This window comes from Trichosurus vulpecula, chromosome 9, assembly GCF_011100635.1.
Source record: "Trichosurus vulpecula isolate mTriVul1 chromosome 9, mTriVul1.pri, whole genome shotgun sequence".
NCBI lineage: Eukaryota > Metazoa > Chordata > Mammalia > Diprotodontia > Phalangeridae > Trichosurus > Trichosurus vulpecula.
In genome coordinates, this window is record NC_050581.1 from 132,802,198 (window position 1) to 132,826,783 (window position 24,586).

General features: G+C 39.5%; 1 protein-coding gene across 3 annotated transcripts in view; it reads right to left on the minus strand.

The window, feature by feature from the left end:
* The window catches only part of COBL (cordon-bleu WH2 repeat protein), a 347,141-nt gene extending 325,533 nt beyond the window's left edge, over positions 1-21,608 (minus strand). For all 3 annotated transcript variants that reach the window (XM_036737675.1, XM_036737677.1, XM_036737674.1), the window contains exons 1-2: positions 21,433-21,608; positions 20,419-20,736 (exon numbers count right to left, since the gene is read on the minus strand). In XM_036737675.1, coding sequence (XP_036593570.1) covers positions 20,419-20,468 — 50 coding nt within the window. In that variant the 5' untranslated portion in view covers positions 20,469-20,736; positions 21,433-21,608. The remainder of the gene's footprint in view (positions 1-20,418; positions 20,737-21,432) is intronic.
* Between the last annotated feature and the right edge of the window lie 2,978 nt (positions 21,609-24,586).

The window sequence follows — 24,586 nt, forward strand, 5'->3', positions numbered from 1 at the left end:
TTCATTAAATTATAATTTCTATGATTTATGACCCATGAATGAGGGAAAGAAAAACACTTAAAGGAAATTCCAACATATTCATAAGGATACTACCTCAAATTTAGTCAGATATTGGAAAATATACCCTGCCGTTACATTTTTAAAAATACATGTTTTTCCTTAGAAAAAACTCAGCAGTACATACAAATGTAAGAATTTAAGAAATAGCATACTGGATCAGACCAGTGGTTAGTTCAATTCAGTGATCTATCTCTGGCAATGACTCCCAGAACATCATCTTGCTGATTTTTTTTTATCTTAGGTTGAGTCACACTTGTCATGGCATCTGTAAAACGGGCCAACCACATAGTATTGGAAACATGATAGCACTGGAAACATGGTAGCCCGGGCAAGTCACTTAACTTATCTCCCAGGGATGTGAGTATCAAATGCGATATTTGTGAAGAGCTTAGCACTGTGTCTGGCACACAGCAGGTGCTTAATAAATGCTTATTCCCTTCCCCTCCCCTTCAGGGCTCTCATCTGCAGAAGGGTATTCAAACTCCTTAGCCCATCCACAACTGGTTCTTGCCTACCTTCCTGCCCTATCTCCATCTGCTCATCGTATTCCTGAACCTTCCACTCTATTTCCCACAAATTTAAACACACCGATACACTACCCCAACAAGATGCCTCACACTTCCCCTTTTCAATGCTTTCATCCATTCTAAGTCATTTCTCTGTCTTGAGTACCCTTCCATCTCTTTTCTGCCAATTCATTTATTCATTTGCCATTTATTGGATACTCTTTCTTTTTCTATTGGTCAAAGCCTGAGATTTTATTGGCGTAGGGATCTCTCTCTCTCTAAGGAAATTCCCTCTACCAATGTTCCCTGCCAACTGCTTTTGCAACTGAGCCTTGGAGAGTTTGCTTTAGACAGTGAAAGGTTAAGTTACTCCCCTATGTTTCAAAGCCAGTATGTTTCAGAAGCAGGACTCAACCCAGGTCATTCTGACTCAAAGGCACTGCCTCTCATCAAGCACTAACTCTATATGAAATACTATATGGTTGCTAAGGGGAACAAAACAACTACAATGCCAAACAGGATATTAAAAAAATAAAAACCACAGGATACACAGTGCCATGCAATGTCAAAAAAAGAAAAAATATTTCTGGCTGAGTTATAGAGAAAATCAGATAAAGTTGACTAGAGCTTTGAAGAATTGTGTTTAAAAAGACAATGATGGGAAAAGATGGCATACCAGGCACTGAGCAGGGATCTGGAAGTAGGAACATGTTAAATATATATGTACAAGAGATACTGGGAAGATTTAAGCATGGGCACACGGAGGGAGGCATGATGAATTCATGTAGGGAAGTAGAAAGGTATCAGATTTTGGAGTGTCTTTATGTAAATGCCACCAATCTTTTGAGACAAAGTTCAAATCCCTCTTCCTTGTGTAAAATGTTCCCTGACCCTGGCCTAAGGTGAGGTGACTTCTCCTTTCTGCAGAACACTTGTCATTTTCTCCACAGTTCATTTATATCTTATTTCTCTTTTAGGGCTCCTCTTACACGCATTGCATACAATTTCTGTTACTAAGTTTTTCACATTTTTGTCTTATTTCCATAACTAGATTATAAATTACTTGAGGGCTAGAACTGTATCTCATTCATTATTTAATACCTCACAGCATTTCTCACAATGCCTTGTTCACATATGATAAGCACTCGATATAATTTTGCTAATTAGCATGGATCAAAATTCAGAATTAGCTAGGTCACAACCAATTTGGTAACACCATGTGGATCAAGGGGAATGATAGCACAATACAAAAGGCAGGATAACAGATTTAGAATCTAACAGACCTAGAATCAGAACCCACCTGGGACATCTACCAGCTGTGTGACCCTGGGCAAGTCACCTAGCTTCTTTCAAATTCAGTCTTCTAATCTGTAAAACAGGGACAATAATCCCTGTAGCATGTACAAGACCGCTGTGAGGATCAAATGAAATAATGTATATAAAGTGATTTGTAAACCTAGAAGCCCTATGGAGATGTTTATTATTATTAATAGTAGTAGTAGTGGTGGCGGTGGCACCTGGTTTTGGGAGCATACTCTCTCTCATCTCTTTTCTCTCTTTCTCCCTCTGATTTATTTTCCTTTCATTTTATTTGTTGTGATGTCACTGTATATGTTTCTCATTTTTGTTATAGAGTCTATTACAGAGGTCCATTGCTTAAAAAAAAAAAAAAGACCAACCTGCGTCTTGGCTGATTTCAAAGTTATACCTGAGTATCAGTGTTTAAAAAGCAAGTTTTGTTTGTGAATCATGTGACCAGCTTCTCTCACCCTCAGGGAAAGTCTCTTGTACTACAGTGTATTTAATAAAGATGATGTCTTAAAATAAACAATGTCATAAAAATGTTATTTATAATTATATATCATATATTTATAAAAATTATTATTATTACGAAACCATGGCTTGTAAACTTTTAAATCTGGAACGAAATCTTGGAATCAAAATTAACAAGGAAATCTATTAAACTTTTTGTGAGGCTACAATTCTGACCAGTATATCCTGACCATTCATGACATCTTAGGAATATAGGATTTAAAACCACTGAGTTTCCTTTAAAACAGTTTGACAACGAAATTCGATGGCTATTTTAAAATAAAAGGACATTTTATATGGCACCAAGTGTGGATATAAGACACTGTGTGTCAGAGATAGCGAGACATTCCCCTCCCACCTCCCGACAGGCAATGGATGTGTCTCATTTTTTTTGTTGGCATGTGCTAAATCTTTGGCTGAGTGATCCTAATGTAATGCTGAAACTATGACAACAATACACTACTCAGAGGATCGCTTTCTTAGAGATAAGCTGCCTGGCACAGGCCCTGCAGTTCAATCACTGTGATAGAAACCTGCACTTTTGCAAATTAGAATTGGGTTGTATGCTTCCCCCACCCCAAGGCCATAGAACACCAAAATTCATAACGATCACGAGGTCACTATAGAATTCAAATAGAGTAAAGGGACACAACTGACAGGGATGTATGCTCTCTTTCCTTAATGCCAGTTTTCGGCACTAGATGCAACCTGTTCTAGCTGGATCCTCATTCCCATGACCCCTTCATCATTTTTGGAGATCTTTCAAAAGGATCATTTGGAAACCCCCATCCAACTTACCTGGGATAGAAGAGGAAGCATAAAGACAAACATAGTATCATATGAGCATAGGCCTAGAGCTGGAAGAGACATAAAAGACCATCTTCAGGGGTGGGGAACCTGTGGCCTTCTAGGTCCTCGGATGCAGCCTTTTGACTGAGTAAAAGTTACACCAAAAAAGTCCTTTTATTAAGGGGATTTATTCTGTGAAGTTTGGATTCAAAGGGCTACACTTGAGCACCTAGAGGGCCACATGTTGCCCACCTCTGATCTAGTTAAACCTCATTTTACAATTTTGGGAAATGAGGCCCAAAGAGGTTAAGTGACTTGCCCAAAATCATGTAGGCAGTAAGAGTGAGAGACAGGATGTGAATCAAGCACCAGTGGTCTTTCCTCTGTACCATATACCAAGTACCAATGTTTTTTCCACTGTATCATACCAAGTATCAGTGATTTTTCCACTGTACCATACCAAGTAGACCAGTGGTCCTTTCCATACCACTCCACTCATTTTACACAAGTAAACTGAGCCCCAGAGTGGTTCAGGCACTTGCCCAAGTTGAGATCTGGAGTGTCCCCCAAACCTCAAGACTCAGTGGGAAATGCTAATGCCAGAGGGAGCCCAGGAAAAGGCTGACAAAGTTGACTTATATGAGCTGACAAGGGGATAGAAAAGAGATTTGTTTTAACAGTCCAAGGAGGGAGCACTCTAAAAAAAACAGTTGAGGAGATTCTGTGTGGAGGGTGGGACTGTGGTACCCAAGTGTAAAAAAAAAATAAAAGGCTTCGAAGGAACAGAGTCCAGTTGTGCCTCCAGAAGTAAGGGTTCTTAACCTTTTGTGTGTCATAGATCCCTTTTGGCAGTCTGGAGAAGTTTATTAATCTTTTCAGGATGTTTTTGATGCATAAAATGAAATACAAAAAGTAGTCAATTATATTATAATAGTTATCGAAGTGTAACATATATACATACAAGCATATATCTGTTTTAAAGTTTATGGAATTTAGATTGAGAATTTGTGCTCTAGAGAAATCCTATGATTCAATGATCTCCTGGAGAGGAGTCAATAAGCAGACAAAGTGAGTGTCATCAATGAGGAGAGAACCAGCTGGTGATGAGGAGGAAGGAAATCCGGAAACATAACACAGAGAGCAAAGAGCTCTGGCAAGATGGTGACCTAATGAGGGTGGCTGCCATCAACAAAGGATCCTTGGAGGGAGCACCAACATGAAGTAGCAAACATTAGCCTTCCCATTCTGGGGTAGGGTGATATTTGGAGTCAGAAGCTGAGGGATGGTGGCCTCCTTGGAAGGGACAGATCTTTTGATGGTACCATGGCCTTGAGTGTGAGCTAGGAAGAGGTAGGCTCTGGGGCTGCCTCTGCAGTTCACTCACTAATCCTGTGACTAACCTCAAGCAAAGCATTTAATCTAAGCCTCCATTTCTTCCCTTATAAAATTGGTAAAATGCCTTTATTGCTTACATCTCAGTGCTGCTGCAAGGAGCAAAGAACATAATGCAGGGGAAAATATTTTGAAAATGAAACAAGTGCATAAATTACGTTACTGAATTTATCATAACATATCCCCTTATATAAGCCTACCATAACAACCTCCCCTATTTTGGGGAGGCAGGGTGGTAGAGCTAATAGTATTGCTGGTTTTAAGTCAGAAAGACGTGGGTTAAAATTTCCCTCAGACACTGGGTGCTGCAGGCACTGTAGCAATGGGGGCAAGACACTTAATATAACCTTCAGTTAGCTAATCTGTAAAATGGAGATATTTCTCATAATACCTACCTTGCAGAGTTGCCATAAGGCAAAGCATGTAAAACCATTTAAAGGCTATGCAAATTTCAGTAATTATTACCATCTTTCATCAGTGTTAACAACTTCTGATTTGGTTGGTATGGGAAGAGAATATAACTCCTGTGTGACTAAGTCATCATAGGGAGGTGTATGAGAAAGAGTGGTTGATTGACTTACCCAGGTTCCCTCAGCCAGAAAGTGTCAGAGGCAAGATTTGAACCCTGGTCCTTCCTATATCCAAGTCCTACATGCTTTCTATTTTGCTACCAAGACACTACTTCTTCCACTGGTTTAATCTCTGATGATTCTCAAACCCAAAGAAGCAAAGGTTGGATCTATCATGATAGTTTATGGATCATACTCATCTCAAAACATTTATCTTTTAAACTGAAGTGGGCATTGGGAAAATCCTTTAAACTCATATTACATCTAATATTACATCCTTCTGGAATATTTGATGGTTTAGTGGTAATAAAATTAATTCTATACCTACCAAAGTGGTCAAAAGGCAGAAAACCTTTGGCCCTCAAAGACTCCTTCTCTCCAAGGTGGCAGAAGAAGAAGAAGAGAAGGAGGGGGAAGAGGAAAATGAGGAGAAGGAAGAAGACTAAGGACTAGCAGAAAAAGAAAAAAGGAAGAGAGGTTCCCAAAGGGAGTTGAGAATTGCTATAGGTTTGATCACTGCATTCAGGATATGCAAACATACTGCTGGTACGTTTTCATGAAAACAGTGGTGACAAATTAACTCTTCCCTAGATATATTACTCTATGATTAAAGTTGCAAAGAAGTTATCTATTGCTTTCTGGCAACCTAAAGGCTAAACTCTGAGAAAAACACAAAAGGATACTGTACAATTTGTATCTAGGTATTCAGAAAATGAGAAAGAATGTCTAGAAAAATACATTTTATTAGATCGTCTTCCTCTGGATTTGCCATTTTGTATGCCATGTTTGAATACCAATCCTTTCTCTTGGCCAACAGTTGAATAAGGAAATGGAGAGAAGACATTTTTTTCCTCCCAAAGAAGGGCTAGGCTATTAGTAAAAATCAGAGGCTGTTCAGGGAAGGAGAGATTTCTATAGGAATAGATTAAAAACAGAAGAGTTTAACTTTGGGGGGTAGCTATCAATCCAGAGGGGAAAAAAATTAACCGATATTCCAGTTTCACAGTCACCAGATGAGTCATTGACAACACTCTGGAAGCCTACTTTCTGCAATATTCACGAGTTTAACAAGCCAACTGAATCATGGCCAGGTGGGTGCTTAATAAATACTATTTGATGACAATGATTGCAGAATAAGGCTCACAAATGTATCTCAACGTGAGTAGTAATACACATTAATGGGCCCAAACTAACACTAGTACGCCACACACAATATATGGTAAAAAGGCCTTCTAAAATGACCTGCAGACAATGAGCTCCATTCTCCTCACTGCTAAAGTCATTCTCTGCTAACCAAATGGATAGGTACTTAAGTCAAATCAATCTTTCAGGTCAGAATAGTATCAAAACTGCATGGCAGTGCTTCTCCTAAAATGTCTAATTTATCACTAGGGATTAGGCCCCAGTGACAGCCAAGCCTACTAGTAAGCCTTTCAGCTATACTGTGCATAACAAACACTGACTGGTTAACTTCTAAAAAGGGACACATTTACATGTGTAAGAGAGAATAACTGGTAAACTGATGGAGTACATCTCTAGCTATATTTCTTTCAAAGAATAATCGTTTGTTAGTTTAAAATTTTTATGCCTTTGTTGGATTTGTGAAACCTGTGAACACATCAGATGAACTTGGGTCCCTGCTAAAAACCAAAAAGATGAAATTCAAATACATTTTCATTTGCTAACAGGCCTTAATAGAAGAGAACATATCCTGCTTAAAACAAACAATTACCCTTGATTATATGGAAGGATAAATACAATACTAACTCAAATCATACTAAAATGTTCTAGCTTATAGCTTTGGGGTCTTAAGTTATCACAGATTTTAATTAAAATTTTTAAGAAGGAACACACCTCAACCATTTCCTGAAGTGAAATGTTCATTCTTGTTACAAGCAAACTAGCAAAGTCATAATTCATTCTTTAGGCAATTGTCTCTGTACTAAGAATAACCACTTCTCCCTTAGCAAGTGAACTATATCTCTGGGAAGATGATGATGTGAAAACAAAGTAAATTCATTATTGATGCAACAATTCCATTTCATCTACTACCCTGTATCGGTACCACCGTTTGGCAATTTGCCATGCCAAAAAAAAAAAAACATTAAAAGGCCAATGTTAAAATAATCCATAATTACGACAAACAACATGTTACAACTCTAATGCAATTTTTAATAAAATTTAAAACTGAAAATTAATGATACAGAAAGCGTGAAGTTTTGCAATCAACGAATACAAATAAATTGCAATTTTATACATTTAAATGATTTTTAACTCCAAACCAACATTTTTATCACTTTAACAATCTTTACCTACTTGGTGTCATACCTCATTCACTCATCAGTAGCTCTAGGCCAACCTGGATTATGCTCCAGACCCTTTATGACCCTTCACTCTTCCACCTCTGACAAACTGTGAGCTATTCCAAGAATGGGTCACAGCAACAGTCCTCACAATATCCTTTCTCCCTCTTTGACTATGGAATTTCAAGACATCTTTTATAGTCCAATTCAAATGCCATTGCTGAATCAGAATCATAGAATTTTGTAGTAGGAAAGGACCTCCATGGTTAATTAATCCCACACATGAAAGAGAATCCTTTCCACAAGAGAAATGATGGGTCATCTAGCCTATCCTGGAAGATATTCAATGTGGGGAACCACTACCACCTGAATCAGCCCATTCCACTTTGGGATAGGACTATTAGGAAGTTCTTCCTGGCACCAAGCCGAAATTTCACCTTGACAATTTCCACCAACTGCTCCTTCTTCTACCCTCTGGAGCTAAATAGAACAGCTAAACCCCTCTCCCACAAGGAAGTTTTTCAAGTACTTCAAGAGAACTCTCACGCCCAACCTTCCCCACACCCATTCCTCTCCTCTTCAGCAGAAATATCAACTAATGTTCAAATGATGATCAAGGCATGGATTGCAGTCCCTTCCCCATCCTGACGGCTCTCCTTTGGCCATTCTCAACATTCTCCCTAAATTATGGTGCCTAGAATGGAACCCAACACTCCGTATGTGGTTTGACCAGGATAGAATAGAAAAGGTCCATCCTTTCCTTACTCCCAGACTAATGTAACCCAGGTCTGATTTCACTTTTTTGGCTCCCCTATCACTGTTGAGCTTTCCATCCCCACGAAAGTCCCCAGTTTTTTTCTTTTTTCATTAGAACTATGGTCTAACCATGACTCTCTTATCTTATACTGGCAAAATCAATTTTCTTTAACACAAAGGAAAAACTTTTCATGTGTCCTTATTAAATTCTGTCTTATTAGATTCAGCCAAATATTCTAGCCTGCCTAGTTCTTTTCAGCTCCTAATCATCATCTGATGAGATAATTATAATTCCTAGCTCCATGTCATTTACAAATTTAATGAGGATACCAGGTTATTCAAGGCATTTGCCTCTGTTAAGCTTTCCTTGGTCCTTTCCTTTGAATTTCATACAAAATTGTTTTGAATCTCTCTACTGCACTCATAGATAATCTATGCATGGCTTTATCATCTGGCTAGATTGGCTCCTCTCTCCCCCTACATACATACAATGCTCTGCTCAGAGTAGGTCTTCGAATGTTTGTTGAACTGAATTAAACTTAACTCAGAGTCTTCCTCCTCCAAGGGTATACCTATACGATAGTCACAAAATGAAGAGGTTTGGGTAGAAGAATTAAGACATTCAAATCATTCAGAACTATACCAACCATGTTTTTGTTTTGTTTTTCACTAAAATGGATATTTCTCCTATATCTCCATCCAGAAAAAGAACTGACAAATAGATGTATATATATAAAAATTTTACATACACACACACACACACACACACACACACACACACACACACACACCACACCCCTATTTGCATCTAAGGGTAGCCATCTCTGGTGAGTGAGTAGAAGGAAGAAAAAAGAAATTTACGTGTTAATTTTGTTGTTGATTTGAAAAGAATAGCAAGTTGTACATAGTAGATTTGCAGGTTCATGTACAATCATCTTTTTAATTGTACTATGTTGTGGAAATGCTCGTTTTATTCCATAAGTTAAAAATAAAATTTAATAATAAAAATGCATTTGAACTGAGCCAGGCCATTTTTTACAAAAATTATTTCATGATGGTATTATGTAAACATAACCTAAGGAAGACCATTTTAAACTGAAACCAAACACCAACACAAAGCAAATCTGCAGATTTTGCTTGTGTGGGTCAATGAATTTCTAAACACAACAGTTTGTTTACTGAATAGTTGAGACTGTTAGTCTTAATTATCAGGGCAAATAATTATCAAACCCATCAATTAACCACAGGAATAAATGAGTAAATACAAACATAAATTATTACTCCTTTGATATGTGAACACCTCTCAGTGAAGACTAATGGTTCCTAATACTTATTCAATAACCAAATTATTAGGTAATGGGGAAGGGAATCAAAATGGCCAAATCTCATTTGTGAATCCATGGCTGTCACTTCATATTAACTATGCCCTGGAATTTAGCCTTTACATATTAACACAGATTAACCTGAGTTTTTCCTCCCCGTTACATTTTTTTAGAGACTACACTGAATCTCCTGTATGCTTTCCCAGATTTTTCAATCTAAATTATGAGTTAGCAGGCTAGGAAAGGTCAGTAGCTGGTAGCCAAGCTTCTGGTGCATAGGCTCTCCAGGCTTAGCTAGGCAGAGCAAACTCCAAAAGCTCTTCCTACTTGGTAAAGCCCTGTCCACGGTCAACCTTTGGGAACGTAGTTTATCTCTGTGTCATGTGGCAGCATCAGAGTAAGACTTTTGTGGGCTAAATTATCAATTCGTTAAAAATTGAGTTTTCCCCTTGATTTGCACTCTGCTCCCTTAGCAGCTTACTATTATGCCAACTTACACGTATTCTGATAGAAATTCTTGACTGCATGAACTGCTTCAGAATCTGATGGCAGATATCCCTCCCACTCTCATCCTCAGCCCCAAAAAAGTGATTTTTAGAAACTACTTGAGCATTATTGGGTTAAGGGGAAATATGATAGTCCTCTTTTTCAAATTCCATGGTATTAGTCATGGAAAAATATTTACCCATAACCTGTACTTCTGGTTTGGATGGCCACTCTCTTGTCAAATGCATATTCCTAAAGTGCAGATCTGACCATGTCACCCTTCCCCCACCCCAGTTCACTAAACTCCAGTGGCTACCTATTACCTGCAAGATCAAATATAAAATCCTCTCTTTAGTATTCAAAGCCGTTTATAACCTGGTCCTTTCCTACCTCTCCTGTCTTCTTACACCTTACTCTCCTCTCCCTCCCTGCCACTTCCCAAGTATTTTGCAATCCAGTGACACTGGCAGCCTTTTGGTTCCTTCCACAAGACATTTCATCTCCAGACTCAGGGCTGAATGCTCTCCCTCCTCACCTCCACCTTCTGGCTTCCTTCAAGTCTCAGTTAAAGTCCTACCTTCTGGAAGAAACATTTCCCAATCCTTCTTAATCTTAATGCCTTCCCTCTGAGATTATCTCCAATTTCAGTATATATCTTGCTTGTACACAGTTGTTTTCTCCTTCATTAGACAGGGAGCTCCTTAGGAGGAGGGTCTGTCTTTTGCCTCCCTTTATATCCCCAGTACTTAGCACAGTGCCTGACACATGATCGCTGTCCTTCACTCTCTAAGAGGACCAAAATGACATCATTATGTTGGGGTCAAGGTACAATGTGTTCCAGTGTCAGACCAACATAAGGTCGAAAGGCTCTACCACAGGTGGGGCACAAACAGTCCATATGAACATCTGGACATAACAGATACTTAATAAATTCTTGTTGGCTTCAATACTCTGAACTTGTGGAAGTGACTGAAATATGGGCTAGAAAGAATTGAGGATCTAAGATTACGATTGTCTTGCATCTCAGGTATACCTGACTTGCAGCTGCACTTGAGTCCAGAATCAACCCACCCTGGGAATCACATTTCCTATGTATATATTTTGTTTTTACTGAAACATACATATGCTGTTTCCACAGATAGAATGCACGATTCTTGTGGGGAAGGACTATTTCATTTTGTCTTTGCATCCTTCAGTGCCTAGCACACAGTAGGTGTTTGATTATACATAATTATTTTGTCTCCTAGAATGACAATTGCTAAGGAAGGCTCTCTCAGGTTTTCCCTGTAAACAAAGTGATGTATCTTATAAGAAACATTAAGCTACTAGAGATGCTTTGTGAATTACCATATCTGAGATAAACTGCTAATGTGGTGAACCACAAAGATGTTTATACTGCTTAGGAGTGTGCCAAAAGATTTGAGCTCAGATCCCTTTTCTTGTACCAAGAACTGACCATAGGAGAGGGATTCATCAGCCAAATGAGTTCTAAGCCACTTGTCACCTGCAGAATTACTGTCTTGGAGAACCCTCAAAGGCTAGTATTTTCTAATGATCCTGTCCCTGAGACACTTGGGAATAAAGAATTCATCTCCCCCTTCCCCCCAACATACAAACAGCCCACCAGTCTGCTTTGGTTTTCACCCTAGTATCAGAAATATAGCCACTTTAAATAAAATCTTATTTCATTCCAAGTAATATGACCACTAGTCTTGAATGTCTCCAAGAATTAGCCTATACATAGCTAGTATCACTGGCTGTGGGATACCAGGAAAACTAAATGTCTCAGTCTCATAGGATTTGATTATTTTTATATAATCAAGGCCACAGACAAGAAGGGTCACTTTAAGAGGAACTAAGCGGAGAAGAGAAATAAACATGTTTATTACCACACTAATCGTTTTATCATCAGTGAACAAAGCTGTTCTGAAGAGAATTAGTCATGTACTTTTTATATTTGGAAGGGACCTTAGAGTTAATTTATTCTAATGTCCTCATTTTACTCATGAGGACTCTGAAGTTCAGAGAATTGTTACTAAAACCCCTTTCTCCCAAATGGCACAGCTCATTCCACTACAGAATTCTGCCCCTCTTTAACAGAAGTGAGTTTTTTATAATTTAAAGAACAAAAGAAAGGCATCTTGATCTAAGGTAGGAGTTTGCACTCCTTACAAGGTGAATATATATTTCTCAAAAATATATTGCTAACTGGTAAATACACGGAAGTAACAGAACTTTTGCTAGAATGTTTTTGCATTTGAAATGTCACTTGGGTCATAGGCACATAGATCTAGAAGAGGCCCCCTGCAAAACTTTCATCTTTAAATTTCAGTAACTACTAAAATGTAACACTCTCCCAATGGGTTACATTAAGGAGACATATATAGAAAGAATGACTTTTCTAGACTTATGGTTAAGTGCAGACTAACTCTAATATCCACTCTGGCACTTTTTCTTCACTGAACGAGTGTTATCATTTCTTCAATTCCAGCTAGGTGACCAGGCGTGGTGCTAAGTGTACAATGGCAAAGATGAAACAATCCCTCCCCTCAAGGAGCTTACATTCTACTGAAGGAATACAACAGGTAAACAGATAAGAAAGTACAAAAAAACCCAGTATATACAAAGGTATTTGAGAGTGGTACTATCTACTGGAAGGGGGATGTTGGCAGAAATCAAGATAGGTTTCCTGGGATTCTTCTACGTTGTTAAGAGAGAGTTTGGTGGAGGTGGGAAGGGGGTGGGTGAGGAGAAATCAGGAAATAACTCTGCTGTAAAAATAAAGGGCTTCAATAAATACTTTTAGAAAACAACTACAAGGTTTTGTAGTAAAGAGAGCTAATTAGTAAATATGGATGAAATCTCATCAACTTTTGAAGATTTGTTCAAACCCTTTTGCTATGCTGGAATTCACTGTAATAGATACTACTTAAAACATATAGGCTCTTGGCCAGGAGGGATTTTTTCTTCTCTAAAACTTTCTCGGCACTGGTATTTATTGTAACTGGATTTTACCTGTAAAATATATAGTTTCCTATCCTGGAACAGGGCAAAATAAATGACCTCTAAGATACCATTCAAGGGATCAATCTCCTCTATATGACAGGTTGTCACCAGGCTCCTGTTTCAACACTTCCATTGATGAGGAATTCAATTCTTACAACCAGGGAGCTTTGTCCATTTCAGAACACCTCTTTTTGTTAGAATGTTACTACTTCCTTGATGTAATTATATCAAATCGAAATTGGCTTCCCAATAGCGCCTACTTATTGCTTTTTTTTTTTCCATTTTCAACAGCAACAGAGAATAAGCATATCCTTTTCCATTAAGAGGCCCTTCTGCATACTGGAAAACAATGAAGGAAGGAAGGAAGGAGGGAAGGAGCTTAATGTTTACTGATTGAAGAGAAAAAAGCATTTATTAAGTATTTATTATGTGCCAAGCACTATGCTAAGAGGATATAAATACAAGCAAACAAAAGTCCCTGCCCTCAAGGAGCTTATAGTCTAGGGAGGGTTGTTGTGTGTTTGTCCTTCATTCTTGAAGAAAACCATGACATCAGAATGATGACCTGACTTGCAGTGGTCTTTGATTTGTGTGAGGGAGGGCTGTGCAAGGTCACCAGCCTCACTTTCTCTTCCAGAGCCATCTGGGTCCAGTGGCCTGATATTCATCAGGTTGACTATAGATGGCCCAGGATGCAATGGGAGACCCTGGCCCTTTTGGGCTAAGGTCTTTTCAGGTTCTCACTTCGAGGGAGGTAATGCCCATTCAGTGAATAGGCCTCTTTAAGAAGTGAGTCAAGGGATGGCCCCTTTAATCCAAAAAAAAAAAAAAATCAAACTGGGAGGGGGAATAGGGGGTGGGGAGAAGAATTCATGTGGCATTATGGAAAGGGTTGGCAAGTGACATGGAAGCCTGGTGTCAGGCAAGGTAAGTAAAAGTTCACCTAGAAGAGCCTCAAAAGAGTCCCAATTCTGGGCAGTGTGGAATAAGAAAGATGGCATGAGTTGAAGTGGCATGCATGGTTTGGAAATAATCCATTATCATCACCTGAGTCTCTTCTTTGGGTTTCAAAACATGCCGTTTCTTAACTCACCATTTAGTCAGAAAGACTAATTGTTAACTGGTCAAATAACCTAAGGTGTCACAAAGCAGCACAGGAAGAACTAATTATTATAATGCCAACAAAGTACATGAGCACTGGTGAGTTGGAGACTAACAGAATAGACGACATTACGTGTGATTAATAATAACTTTTTTTAAAAAAGGATTCTTTTCTTGCAAAACAGATACCTACTCTCCTTTAAGGTTAGAGGCAGATGGGATACCAACAATTCACTGTTTTAGGGGCACTCTCATATACCATTTATAGGATCCAGTAACTTTGTTGCCTTCACTAAAACTTAGAGAATAAATCATGAAAACGATGATTACCAATTTGAACAGCTGTCCCTAAAATGATAAACTACATTGTGAGGGGAAAGTTTGAGATCATGACGGAAGAAACAACTGAAATGGAAGATAGTATGTAGGACTAAGGAAAAGTAATACTGAAGAGAATACTGTACAAAGCATTGAAAGCCAGAAAAAAATGGAACATGCCCTGGGTGAAATATTGCAGGAAAAAAAAAGACAAAAGAAGGAAGAGAATGGGAAACTGAAAATTGAATTTGACCAAAATAAATGAAAGTGAACAAGACATAAACTAAACATGCAAAAGAGATATAGTTAAAAATTAGTAAGAGAAGGTTGTTTATCACCCTAAGAGCAAAATATAAAAACTAAATGAATATGTAATATACAATTTTATTAGATATTAAGCACCTATGAGTAAAGCATTGTAGTATTGTGGTAGGAGCTGAAGACACAAAGACAAAAGTGAAAAAATCTCTGTCCTCAAAAGGCTTAAAATCTGGGCTGCCCGGAGGTGTAGATGGGTGGGAAGGACGGAGTATGTTCACAGAGATAAACAAATACCAAGTAATACAGTAATTTCAAAAGGGGAGGTACAGAACCCCTGGAGGGCAAATCAGGAAAGGCCTTGCAGGTAAGGAAGTAGCTGAGGTGTGCTCTGAAGGAAGCTAGAGGGGGATTTTCTGAGGCAAGGATGAGGAGGAAGGAGTACACTCCAGACATGGAGAAGCAACCCTGTCTAAGCCAGAGGCAGGAGATGAAATACCAAAGATAGGCAAAAGGCCAGTTTGACAAGAGTGTCTGTGAAGGACATGAGATTGGATAGGTAGGTCAGAGGCAGATTGTGGAGAGCCACAGTACCAAGATTTCCAATGAACTATGGCACAATAATAAGGTTACTTTATAATCAATCAATAAACATTTATTAAACACCTACTAGATACCAGGCATTGTGCTAAGTACTGGATAGGCATAACTTTTGATGTATTCGATCTTTTTTAGAACTATTCTAAATAACAAATGGTTATTAAGCACTTGGTATATACAAAGGTCAGTTACTGGGTATAAAAAGAAAAGAAACTCAAATTCCTTATTTCTGTGGAACTTACATGCCACAGTTCATAACAGGGGGTATTATCAAGCTTGCTAATTATAATGATTCTTTTCTTAAGAAAATCTGTGACAAAAATTTTAATTTTTTTTTTACTCTTCACTCACTTCAGTGTTTCCAAGCTGAAGAAAAGAATGGATCAAGGAGCACTTCCTATGTTCCGGGCATTGTGGTTGGTGGCACAGAATAAAAAGGAAAAAAAAAAAAGCATGCTGACTGGCTTGAAATCGTTCCTGCCCTCAGGGAGTTTGAATTTTAGGGAGAAAACATGTATATTAAAAAGTATATATGGAATATATGCAAAATAAATCAAAGGTACTTTAAGGTGGGGTGGGTCAGAACTGGGAGAATCAGGAAGTTTCTTGTAGAAGGTGAGGCATGAGAAAAACATGGGATTCTAAGGATCCTAAAGCACATTAATAAATACTTGCTGATTGATTATCTTAGGAGAAGATTTGCTTATGATCTGGAACCTGAGTTCTGATTGGCTCTGTGTGGCCTTGGTAAAATAAGTTTGCTTCTCTGACTCCCAATTTCCTCATCAGTAAAATGAGAATGGTTTTAGCGGACCCCCCCCCCCCCCCCCGAGGTTCCTCCCAGCTCTAAATCTGTGATCGTTTGTTTGGAATCTGACTGTGAAGAATAAACTTGCTCTAAATATGAAGAAAGACTCACAGGAAACTTCTGAATGCCAGAACTGCCAGGGGCAGGGGATGGTCAAAATTTTCTCCAAATCTCCATATGCATTTCTCATTGCATTCTAGTCAGTTCACCCTTGCACAATCATTGGAAAATCCAGAATGTTCTCAAAGAGGAACTTATGTAATGTCACTGAAGTGTTCAAACACTGCATGGGCGGCAAAGGGCCCAACTTCTCAAGTCACATTTTTTAATATGGCGATAAGATTCATGGGTCTCTTATATTCTTCACATCTTGCAACACCTGAATTTAGTGTTCACAAATTCAATGGAGGAAAGAAAATGTATTCAAAATAACATCTTCCTTTTAACAATAACACTTATGTAACTAAACGTCAGAAAAAAGAGGGGAAAATAACACAAAAACAACACGGCTAATTCAGTCAATAAGCACTGGATCTTCTGAAAGAATGAAAGTATATTTATCTAACATGCTGACCCTGTAACCACAAAACAAACAAGTGCGGCTCTAAAACATTAAACTAGTTATCATAATTATTATTGCTATACATAATTATGATTATTACTAGAATCATTCGTGTCATGGCTTTCATGTACCCCTTTTTAAAGAAAAGTTAAACTTTTGGAGGTCTCTTTTTTCACTATAAAATAATCATAGGCTTTTTACATATACCCCAACATTGAGTCTACAATCTTCTACTTTTGTCAACCTGAAAATATCGTCATTTGAGTTCCAAAATGTCAGACTTGAACAAAATTAGACTTATACTGAGAATTCATTTACAATCCTTCAACAGAGTAGATTAAACTAGTGAATCCCTTCAAACATCCACTCTGACCTCACCTCTCTGGAACTGTTTACTCACTTGAAAAATCAGTTTATACAGGGTGATCTCCCAGGTCCCATCTGGCTGACATCCCACATGTTTCTCTCTTGCTCATTACTTCATTAAAATGACCAGTTGTTTCATTTCACCAAATTCACCAGCTGTTTTAGCATTTACATAGTCACAACCTGCTATACTGCACAGAAACGCACTTTCATGGTATAGAAAAAAAAATTAAATAACTATTCTGGCAAACTACAAGCCTCCAGGGGCAACTTACACAGGAGATATCCTAGAACAGCAGTCCTCAAACTTTGTGTAGTCAGATCTCTTTACATTAAAAAAAATATTGAGGATCCCCACCTCAAGAGCTTTGCCTCTATTAATAGTGCACTGAAAATTAAAATGTCTTAGTGTTATTACAAAAATGGGTTTGATCTCATGATCCAACCAGAAATGGTCTCAGGTATCCTTGGAGGTCCCCAGACCACACTTTAAGGATTGCTGCCCTACAAAGAAGACACCGTACTAAATGGCCATTCCAGAAACTACTCCCGATTCCCCGACTATTGCAACAGGTTATCTAAAAGTAATGCTTCCTAATATCCAAATGTTTCCTGAAGATCTCACAAATATATTTTATTAATTTGCTTTGCTGCTAATTCAATAAAGTTCTGTAAAGGCAGAATATGGAAATTAAAACTGTAAAACTCCATAAAGATGACCTTGAACCTTGGTAGGTTGTTTTTCTTATTTCTTTTTAAAGTAGTGCATCTTGTTCTTAAACAAGATTTTTCTGGGTATTTCCACTAAAGAACTCTTGTCATTTACCTTAATGAAATGTTTTATAAATTGTCCAATTTCAAAATAAGTGAAAACCAGATACTTTTTTAAGCAAAAAAAGAACACTAAAAATAATTTTCTTAATGTTTACATTGCAATACAGTAATCAAGTTCATGTGTCATTCCACACTTTGATTATCATGTAGATCCATGTTTCTTTTTTGCAATCTAGTTTTAAATTTCCTAAATTTAGGAACGTTTTTGCCTGATTTATGCTGTCTCTACACAAAAAAAGCAACATCTGCCAGAAGTCTCTTCCCATATAGATTTGGAGTTAGGAAAAATCAAGCCAATCAGTTCTCTCCCTCTCTTGCAGAAAGACAAGAGTTAACTGATTTTCTTTTTAAGCTTTCTATTATTCCACAGTTGAAATCTCAAATAGAAATAGTTCTTCCCAAACCTAGAGCAGTTCTATCTACTTTTCTTAATTAGCAAAGTAACTAGTGAAGAATGTTTTTTTTTAAAGTAATGAATAAAAGTACCGTATCTTCATTCTCACTATCAGCCAGAATTCAATACTTTTATCTTTATAAAGCACAGTTAATTTAGACAAGTAATGAGTTCTCTCTATCTACAGCAAAGGATTCCTTTCAGCAATTTTATTTGTTTAAGCTGACCTTTAATACATAAGAACTGAGGTCATCCCAACAAAACCCCTAGTCCAAAAGTTAGCCCCCTGTTTAAAACATAAACAATCTCATGTTTTCTTGATCTGTATTTATTGAATGTTTTAAAACAAATAGGCTCACACCCTCAAAAGGGGGGGGGGGAAGAGTGGATGAGAGTTCGGAACAACTCTTTATTTTCCTATCAAACAAACTCCAACATACAAATCAGACAATTACAGTTGGGGATCTATTTGGGGGTGGGCAGGCCAGAATCTAACAACACTGGTAATTAATAACATTCCAAAAGAATTTCCAAGTGCCTGTCATATTACATCTTGTATTTGTTGTCATTTAAATATCAAAACATTATTTTTTGCTTGACTAATGAAGCCCCTTCCTACCACACACCAGATAGTTATTTTAGACAACTTTTATATACATGAAATTATATTAAAAAGCTACTGCATCTAGTTCTGAATTGAACTTTTTAATATCTCTCTCTCTATATATATACATGCATGTATATGTGTGTGTGTGTGTGTATTTAGACGTTTGTCTTCCTTCTTTTTCTTCCATACCCTTTCTTCTCATTTATCTAAAGGTAAAAATGATTCTTGCAACTCATTGCTATTTCATCAAGGCATATTAAAAACAACAGATTTAAAGGTAATTCTATTTTATGTTTGCCTATTTCATTTTAGTGTGCTCATTAAAAAGGATTTCCCACATTTTTTCTTTATTTGGATTTGTCCAATCAAAGGGAATTATGTAAACACCACATAAGAGCACTGAAAAAAAAATTCTTCTTAACATTCTTGCGCTCCAAAATTATTTGATTTGCTTCACTGTTTCACTTTTTCCTGGCAAAAAGGAAAAGGAAAACTTCTGTCTCTGAAAACCCTTTTGAAAGACTGGGACAACGGCAGCAGCATATGGACCCTGGTGAGTCAGTGGGGGCAGTTGCAAGGAGAAAGAGATCTGCTGTCCCCCACTCCCCCATGTTCAAGTCCAGTTGCTAGTGTGCAAAATGGGCTGAAAGCATGGGCCCATTCCATAAGCAGGTGCACTCCCAATCCCCACCCACTCATTCCATCTCCAATACTCATAGCACATTTGCCCCCATCCAAGTGATTTCAGAAGTTCTAGGAGCACTGTGGTGAGGCTATGGTCCAAGAGGACATCTTAAGGAGGAACAGTGATTGAAACTGCTATTATTAATCAATTAATCATTATTAATTAGAATTGTGCAGGTAGAGCAGGTATATAAAGGACAGGTGAAAGTATAAAACTAAGCTAGGCCAGAGTCAAGGATGCGAGTTCCATATGAAGCTAGCAAGTGAGCTGGGAATGTTGAAGTTAGAGGAAAAGGGATTACTTCCCTGGCATCTATTAATCTGAGTACCACTGATTCTGGGTTTCCCCTCAAGTGCCCAAAGCTTCTTTCCATGGCCAAGAATTGGGGAGGGGCCGGAGGAAAGGGAATGCAGGGGGAACGGTCGTTAGGCAAGAAGAATAAAAGCACCCAGAACAATCTATGTGGAGAGTGCAATTAGTAAGTGTTTGCTACTGACTACGACGATCATAATTAGGTTGGGGCTGGGCTTTCTAAATCTCATTTAAAAAGAAAGCAACCCAACAAACAGCACTTAGTCTCAGGCCTGACACTGTTACCTGGGAAACGACCCCAGCATACAAAGTACACAAATACACACCAAAGTTGCCCCTCGCTCGGCCCCTAGGACTCATCTTGGTGCTAAGTTTGGGTGGGAGACAAGGTGAATCAACTTCCTTCCCCCTACCTCCACACACACCGACCAAAACCCAGTCAGGGTAAAGAGGGCACACTCCAGTGTATGTGTGCTTGCGGGGCGGGTGGGTGGAGGGCAATCAAAACTCAAAGCAAGCGATTTAAGAATAAATTGAGTTGTGAGCTGGCTCACCCAGCTGCTTTGGCTTACCCGCTCGGGGGTTTGGCCCCAGAGGCCGGCAGGCTGCTCAGGCTGTCCATGGGTCCGCTGGGAGGGGGAGGCGCTGCTCTGCTTGCCGCTGCGGCAGCCACCGAGCGCCCAGACCCCGAGGTGCAGCCCGCCAGCTGCGGCCCGGGCAGAGTCAGGGGCGCTCCCTCCTCCTTCTCCTCCTCCGGCTGCAGCCGCAGCCAAAGCTAACGCCAACGCCAAAGTCAACGCCAACGCTGCCGCCTCCCTCCGCCTCCTCTTCTTCCTCCTCCTCCTTCATTCACTTTTTCCTAGCTGACCCATCGTCCTGCCACGCGGGGGCTAGAAAAGGACGTGGGCGAAGAGGACAAAAAAAAAAAAATAGAGAGAGAGAGAAAGAAGCCGCGGATGGAGTCTAGCCCGTCGGGGAGGGGTCGCTACCCCAGCGCAGGGGGGAGGGGCTCTGAAGCGCTGGCTGCCGGGTTGCGGGCGTGCAAGGTGCTTTCAATTGTGTGCATACTTTCTAAGCGCCGGTAGGGGCACGGGGCGGGGGGGCTGGCCTAGGAACGAGGTCCCAGACTCCTCATTCTACCCACATGCTTATTACTGCTACCCCTCATCCCACCCCCCAGAAAATTACTGCTCTTCCCCAAAGCCAATTACTGCTATCCCACCTCTATGACAATTACTGTTCTTCCCCTAAAGACAGTTATTGCTTTGCGCGTCCCCATGATAATTATTGTTCTCCCCCAACAATTACTGCTTTTGCGTTCCCGCTTTGACAACTACTGCTCTCCCCTCCTCTACTATTGCTTTGCCCATCCCCCCAACACCCTCCACCTTGCCATTTACTGCTTTCCGTTCTTCACCCTTTCTCCCTCCACACACCTTCAGGGTAAATGCTAAGGTCTCAAAGCTCCCGCCCCCCAACCCCCGGCACATTCCATCACCACAAATCTGTACCATTTTAGCTCCACTCCTTCCCTATCCAATCCCAGGAGCCCACCTACACCACCCCCGCTCTCACGCAATAGGCACCTGAGTTTGCCCTGGGAGGACCAGGGCAGACCTCGGCTCCGGGAGATTCTCCACCTGTTCGTTTTCTGCTCTTCTTTCTCCCCCAGCCCTCCCCCTTACGTCTCCTCTCCCACAAAACTTAGGCGGCGGCTAGTGGAGCAGGGAAATCAAGGCGGCCGTAGTACAGCAGTTTGGCCATTTGATCCATGTGACTGCCCCCAAGCAGATCTACATAAACAGACCCGCTCTAACTCTCCTGGCGGCGGGGAGGGACTGAGGATAACCTGCCGCGGCACCTTTAAATCATTAACCCATAGGCGACTCACGCACGCATGGATGGAAAGAGAGGAAACTGGGCTTCAGATGCAGGGTATTTGGTAGCCCAGGTGCATGGGGTTACAGTCGGGAATATCAGAGTTCTATCCCGATAGAGCAGTCTCCCAGAGGTAGAGACAAGGGGAGACAGAAAGCCTCGAGATAAGGTAGGTGGGGCGAATAAGGGACTGCTTAAACTTGGGCCGCAGGCGGGGGATGGACTTAACAAGTTTTTGCATCTGCCACATTCCTAAGTTTGACACCCTGACTTTGAATCTCCCAGCCCGGAGAAGATCCTTTGGGTGTGGGAGGGGAGGAAGAGTTTTTAGTGTAGAATACTGGAAAATTCTGCTACTGGCCTCTATTTCTGCGCCCAGCTGAGCCTCACTAAGGGGTGTTTCAGCACCTGACTCATCAGATGTTACAATCCAGTAAGTATCATGACTGCACTAAGGGAGGATATGGTGGAGTAAAGGGCGAAACCAAACAAACAAATGCTTAGTACAACATACAAACGTATGCAGCACGTGGGATATTGATGTGTAAGAAGTAGTCAGGTTGGGAAACTGACGTTACAACATTCCACACTCCCAAAATTCCCTCTTTCCCTGCCTGACATCCAGCCAGGGGAGTTTTGCAGAAAGCTTAGAAAAATATTTTGCAACCCAGAGAGTGCTTTCTACCTGCCGTGCACCCCCAATATGCAGACCCTCAAATAAAAGAATTTTCCAAAAGAGAGGGAAGAAGGGCACCAACAAGGTGGGTGCTCAGCGTAAAATCCAAACCCTGGAACCAATAGTATGCTGGCAAATGTTTAACAACCGATAGCAAAGGGGGAAAAATAAACCCACAACACATTTTTAAGTCTAATCGACATTATTAACATTTTCTCTATCCCTTTATAAATAAGTCTAGACCATGAACAAATCAGGCCCTGATTTGTAGCATTTGTCAACACTGAAAGTTCAACAATCTGCTCACACAAATGGCCTGGAACCCGACACAAATTTAAAAATGCACGAACCCCACAGGAACACAGTGGCAATACAGGAAGGTGAAGAAAATATGGAAGGAAATACCAATATGAAAAGCATCACCTGGATTATGCAGATCTTACTATAATAAATGAATAAAAATATTTCCCTTGTTCAGTTATTGAAATTTCTCCAAGCACAGATAAGTGCAAATAAAACAAAATGTGAAGGCTTCTTTTTTTGTTAGAGGTTCCTAACCTGGGGTATATGAACTTAAAAGGGTTTTTCTGATAAGGAATCCATCCCCTTCGATAAATTGTCACAAAAAAGTTAACTCCTGATTTGCAATGTACGGTTTTTTACATATTTAATGATTATTTCACCTTTCAGATTTGCCTGCCTTACAAGCTCAGGAAAGGTATTCTTTTAGAGACAAATAATGATAGTTGACATTTGTGTAACTTTAAGATTTAGTCTTCACAACATCAATGGAAATAAAGCTATTCCTATCCCCATTGTATAGATGTGAAAACTGAGACTTAGAAAAAAAATAAGCGACAACTATATTCACATAGCTATAAAATGTTTGAAGCAGGATTCAATCCAGATTTTTCTTTACTGTGAGTTCAGTGATCTTTCCATGGCACCATGACAAAAAAAAAGTCCTTTTCAGATATAGAACTCTAATCTGTCTTCTTCTTTTCCCCCCTTTTCCCCTTCAATATTATACTTGGAGAAATAGAGAATTACCTTCTTGGTGGCCTTAATTAAATATGACAGAGAGTAGAGTGAACAAGTTTTATAGGCATGTTTATCAGTTAAATTGGTTGAAAACTCAGCCTACTTTGGGGAGGGGGGATAAGGAAGGGAGAAAGTGTTTTTGATTGGCAGATATATATATATATATGTAATATATATGTAATGTATATGTAATATATATGTTATGTGTGTGTGTATATATATATATATATATATATATATATACACATATATATATATATGCCTGCTTTTCTTCCTCAGGAGACTCATTTATTCCCATGGTAAGTAGATATATCTGTTTAGAGGACACGCAAATCTATATCTCTAGCCATACCATCTTTCCTGAACTCCAGACCTGTGTCCAACAATCTAATGGACATTTCCATCTGGGTGCCCTGTTGGTAACTCATACTCAATATTTTAAGTAAAGAAGAGTCCCAGACAAAAAATCGTCTTCCTCTTAAAAATCTATCTCCCCTTCTGACTTTCTGTTCATAGCACCATAACTCTGGTAGGCTGAAAAAAGTCATCTTTGTCTTTTTTCTTTCCACCACTCCTTGTTCTCCTTCCCTGTCTGATTCATTAAGTCTTACTCCCCAAAGTCCCTTCCTAGCCCCATTGCCACCATGTTAGACCAGTCTTTACCCCTTCCCTATTACCAAAGTCTTCCAATTTTAGAGAGCCTTTAACCCCTCTGGCTCTTATTGAATCCATGCTTCCCTGCTGCTAGATTGATCTTCTTAATTCATGTATTTTTTTCATGTTACTCCCCAGCTCAGAAACCTCCACTGGCTTACCTTTGCCTACCAAATAAAGTCTAAATTCCTTGGCCTGGTATTTGAAGCCCTCCACCATCTTGTTCTTTCCAGCCTTATTTCATACTATCTTCTCTCATCTACTAGACAGCACCATGAAACTGAGCTACTGGTTGGTTTCCTCACAATCCCATGCTGTTTTGCCTCCTTACCTTTGCTTACACCACTCCCGGTGTCTAGAATGCATGAAGGCGGCTGTAATGTAGCGGCAATAGTGCTGGATATGGAATTACACGGAGAATGAGTTTGGACCAAGGTTCTGCTACTTGCTACCTGTGTGATGTTGGAGAAGTCATTTCACTTCTTTAAGGC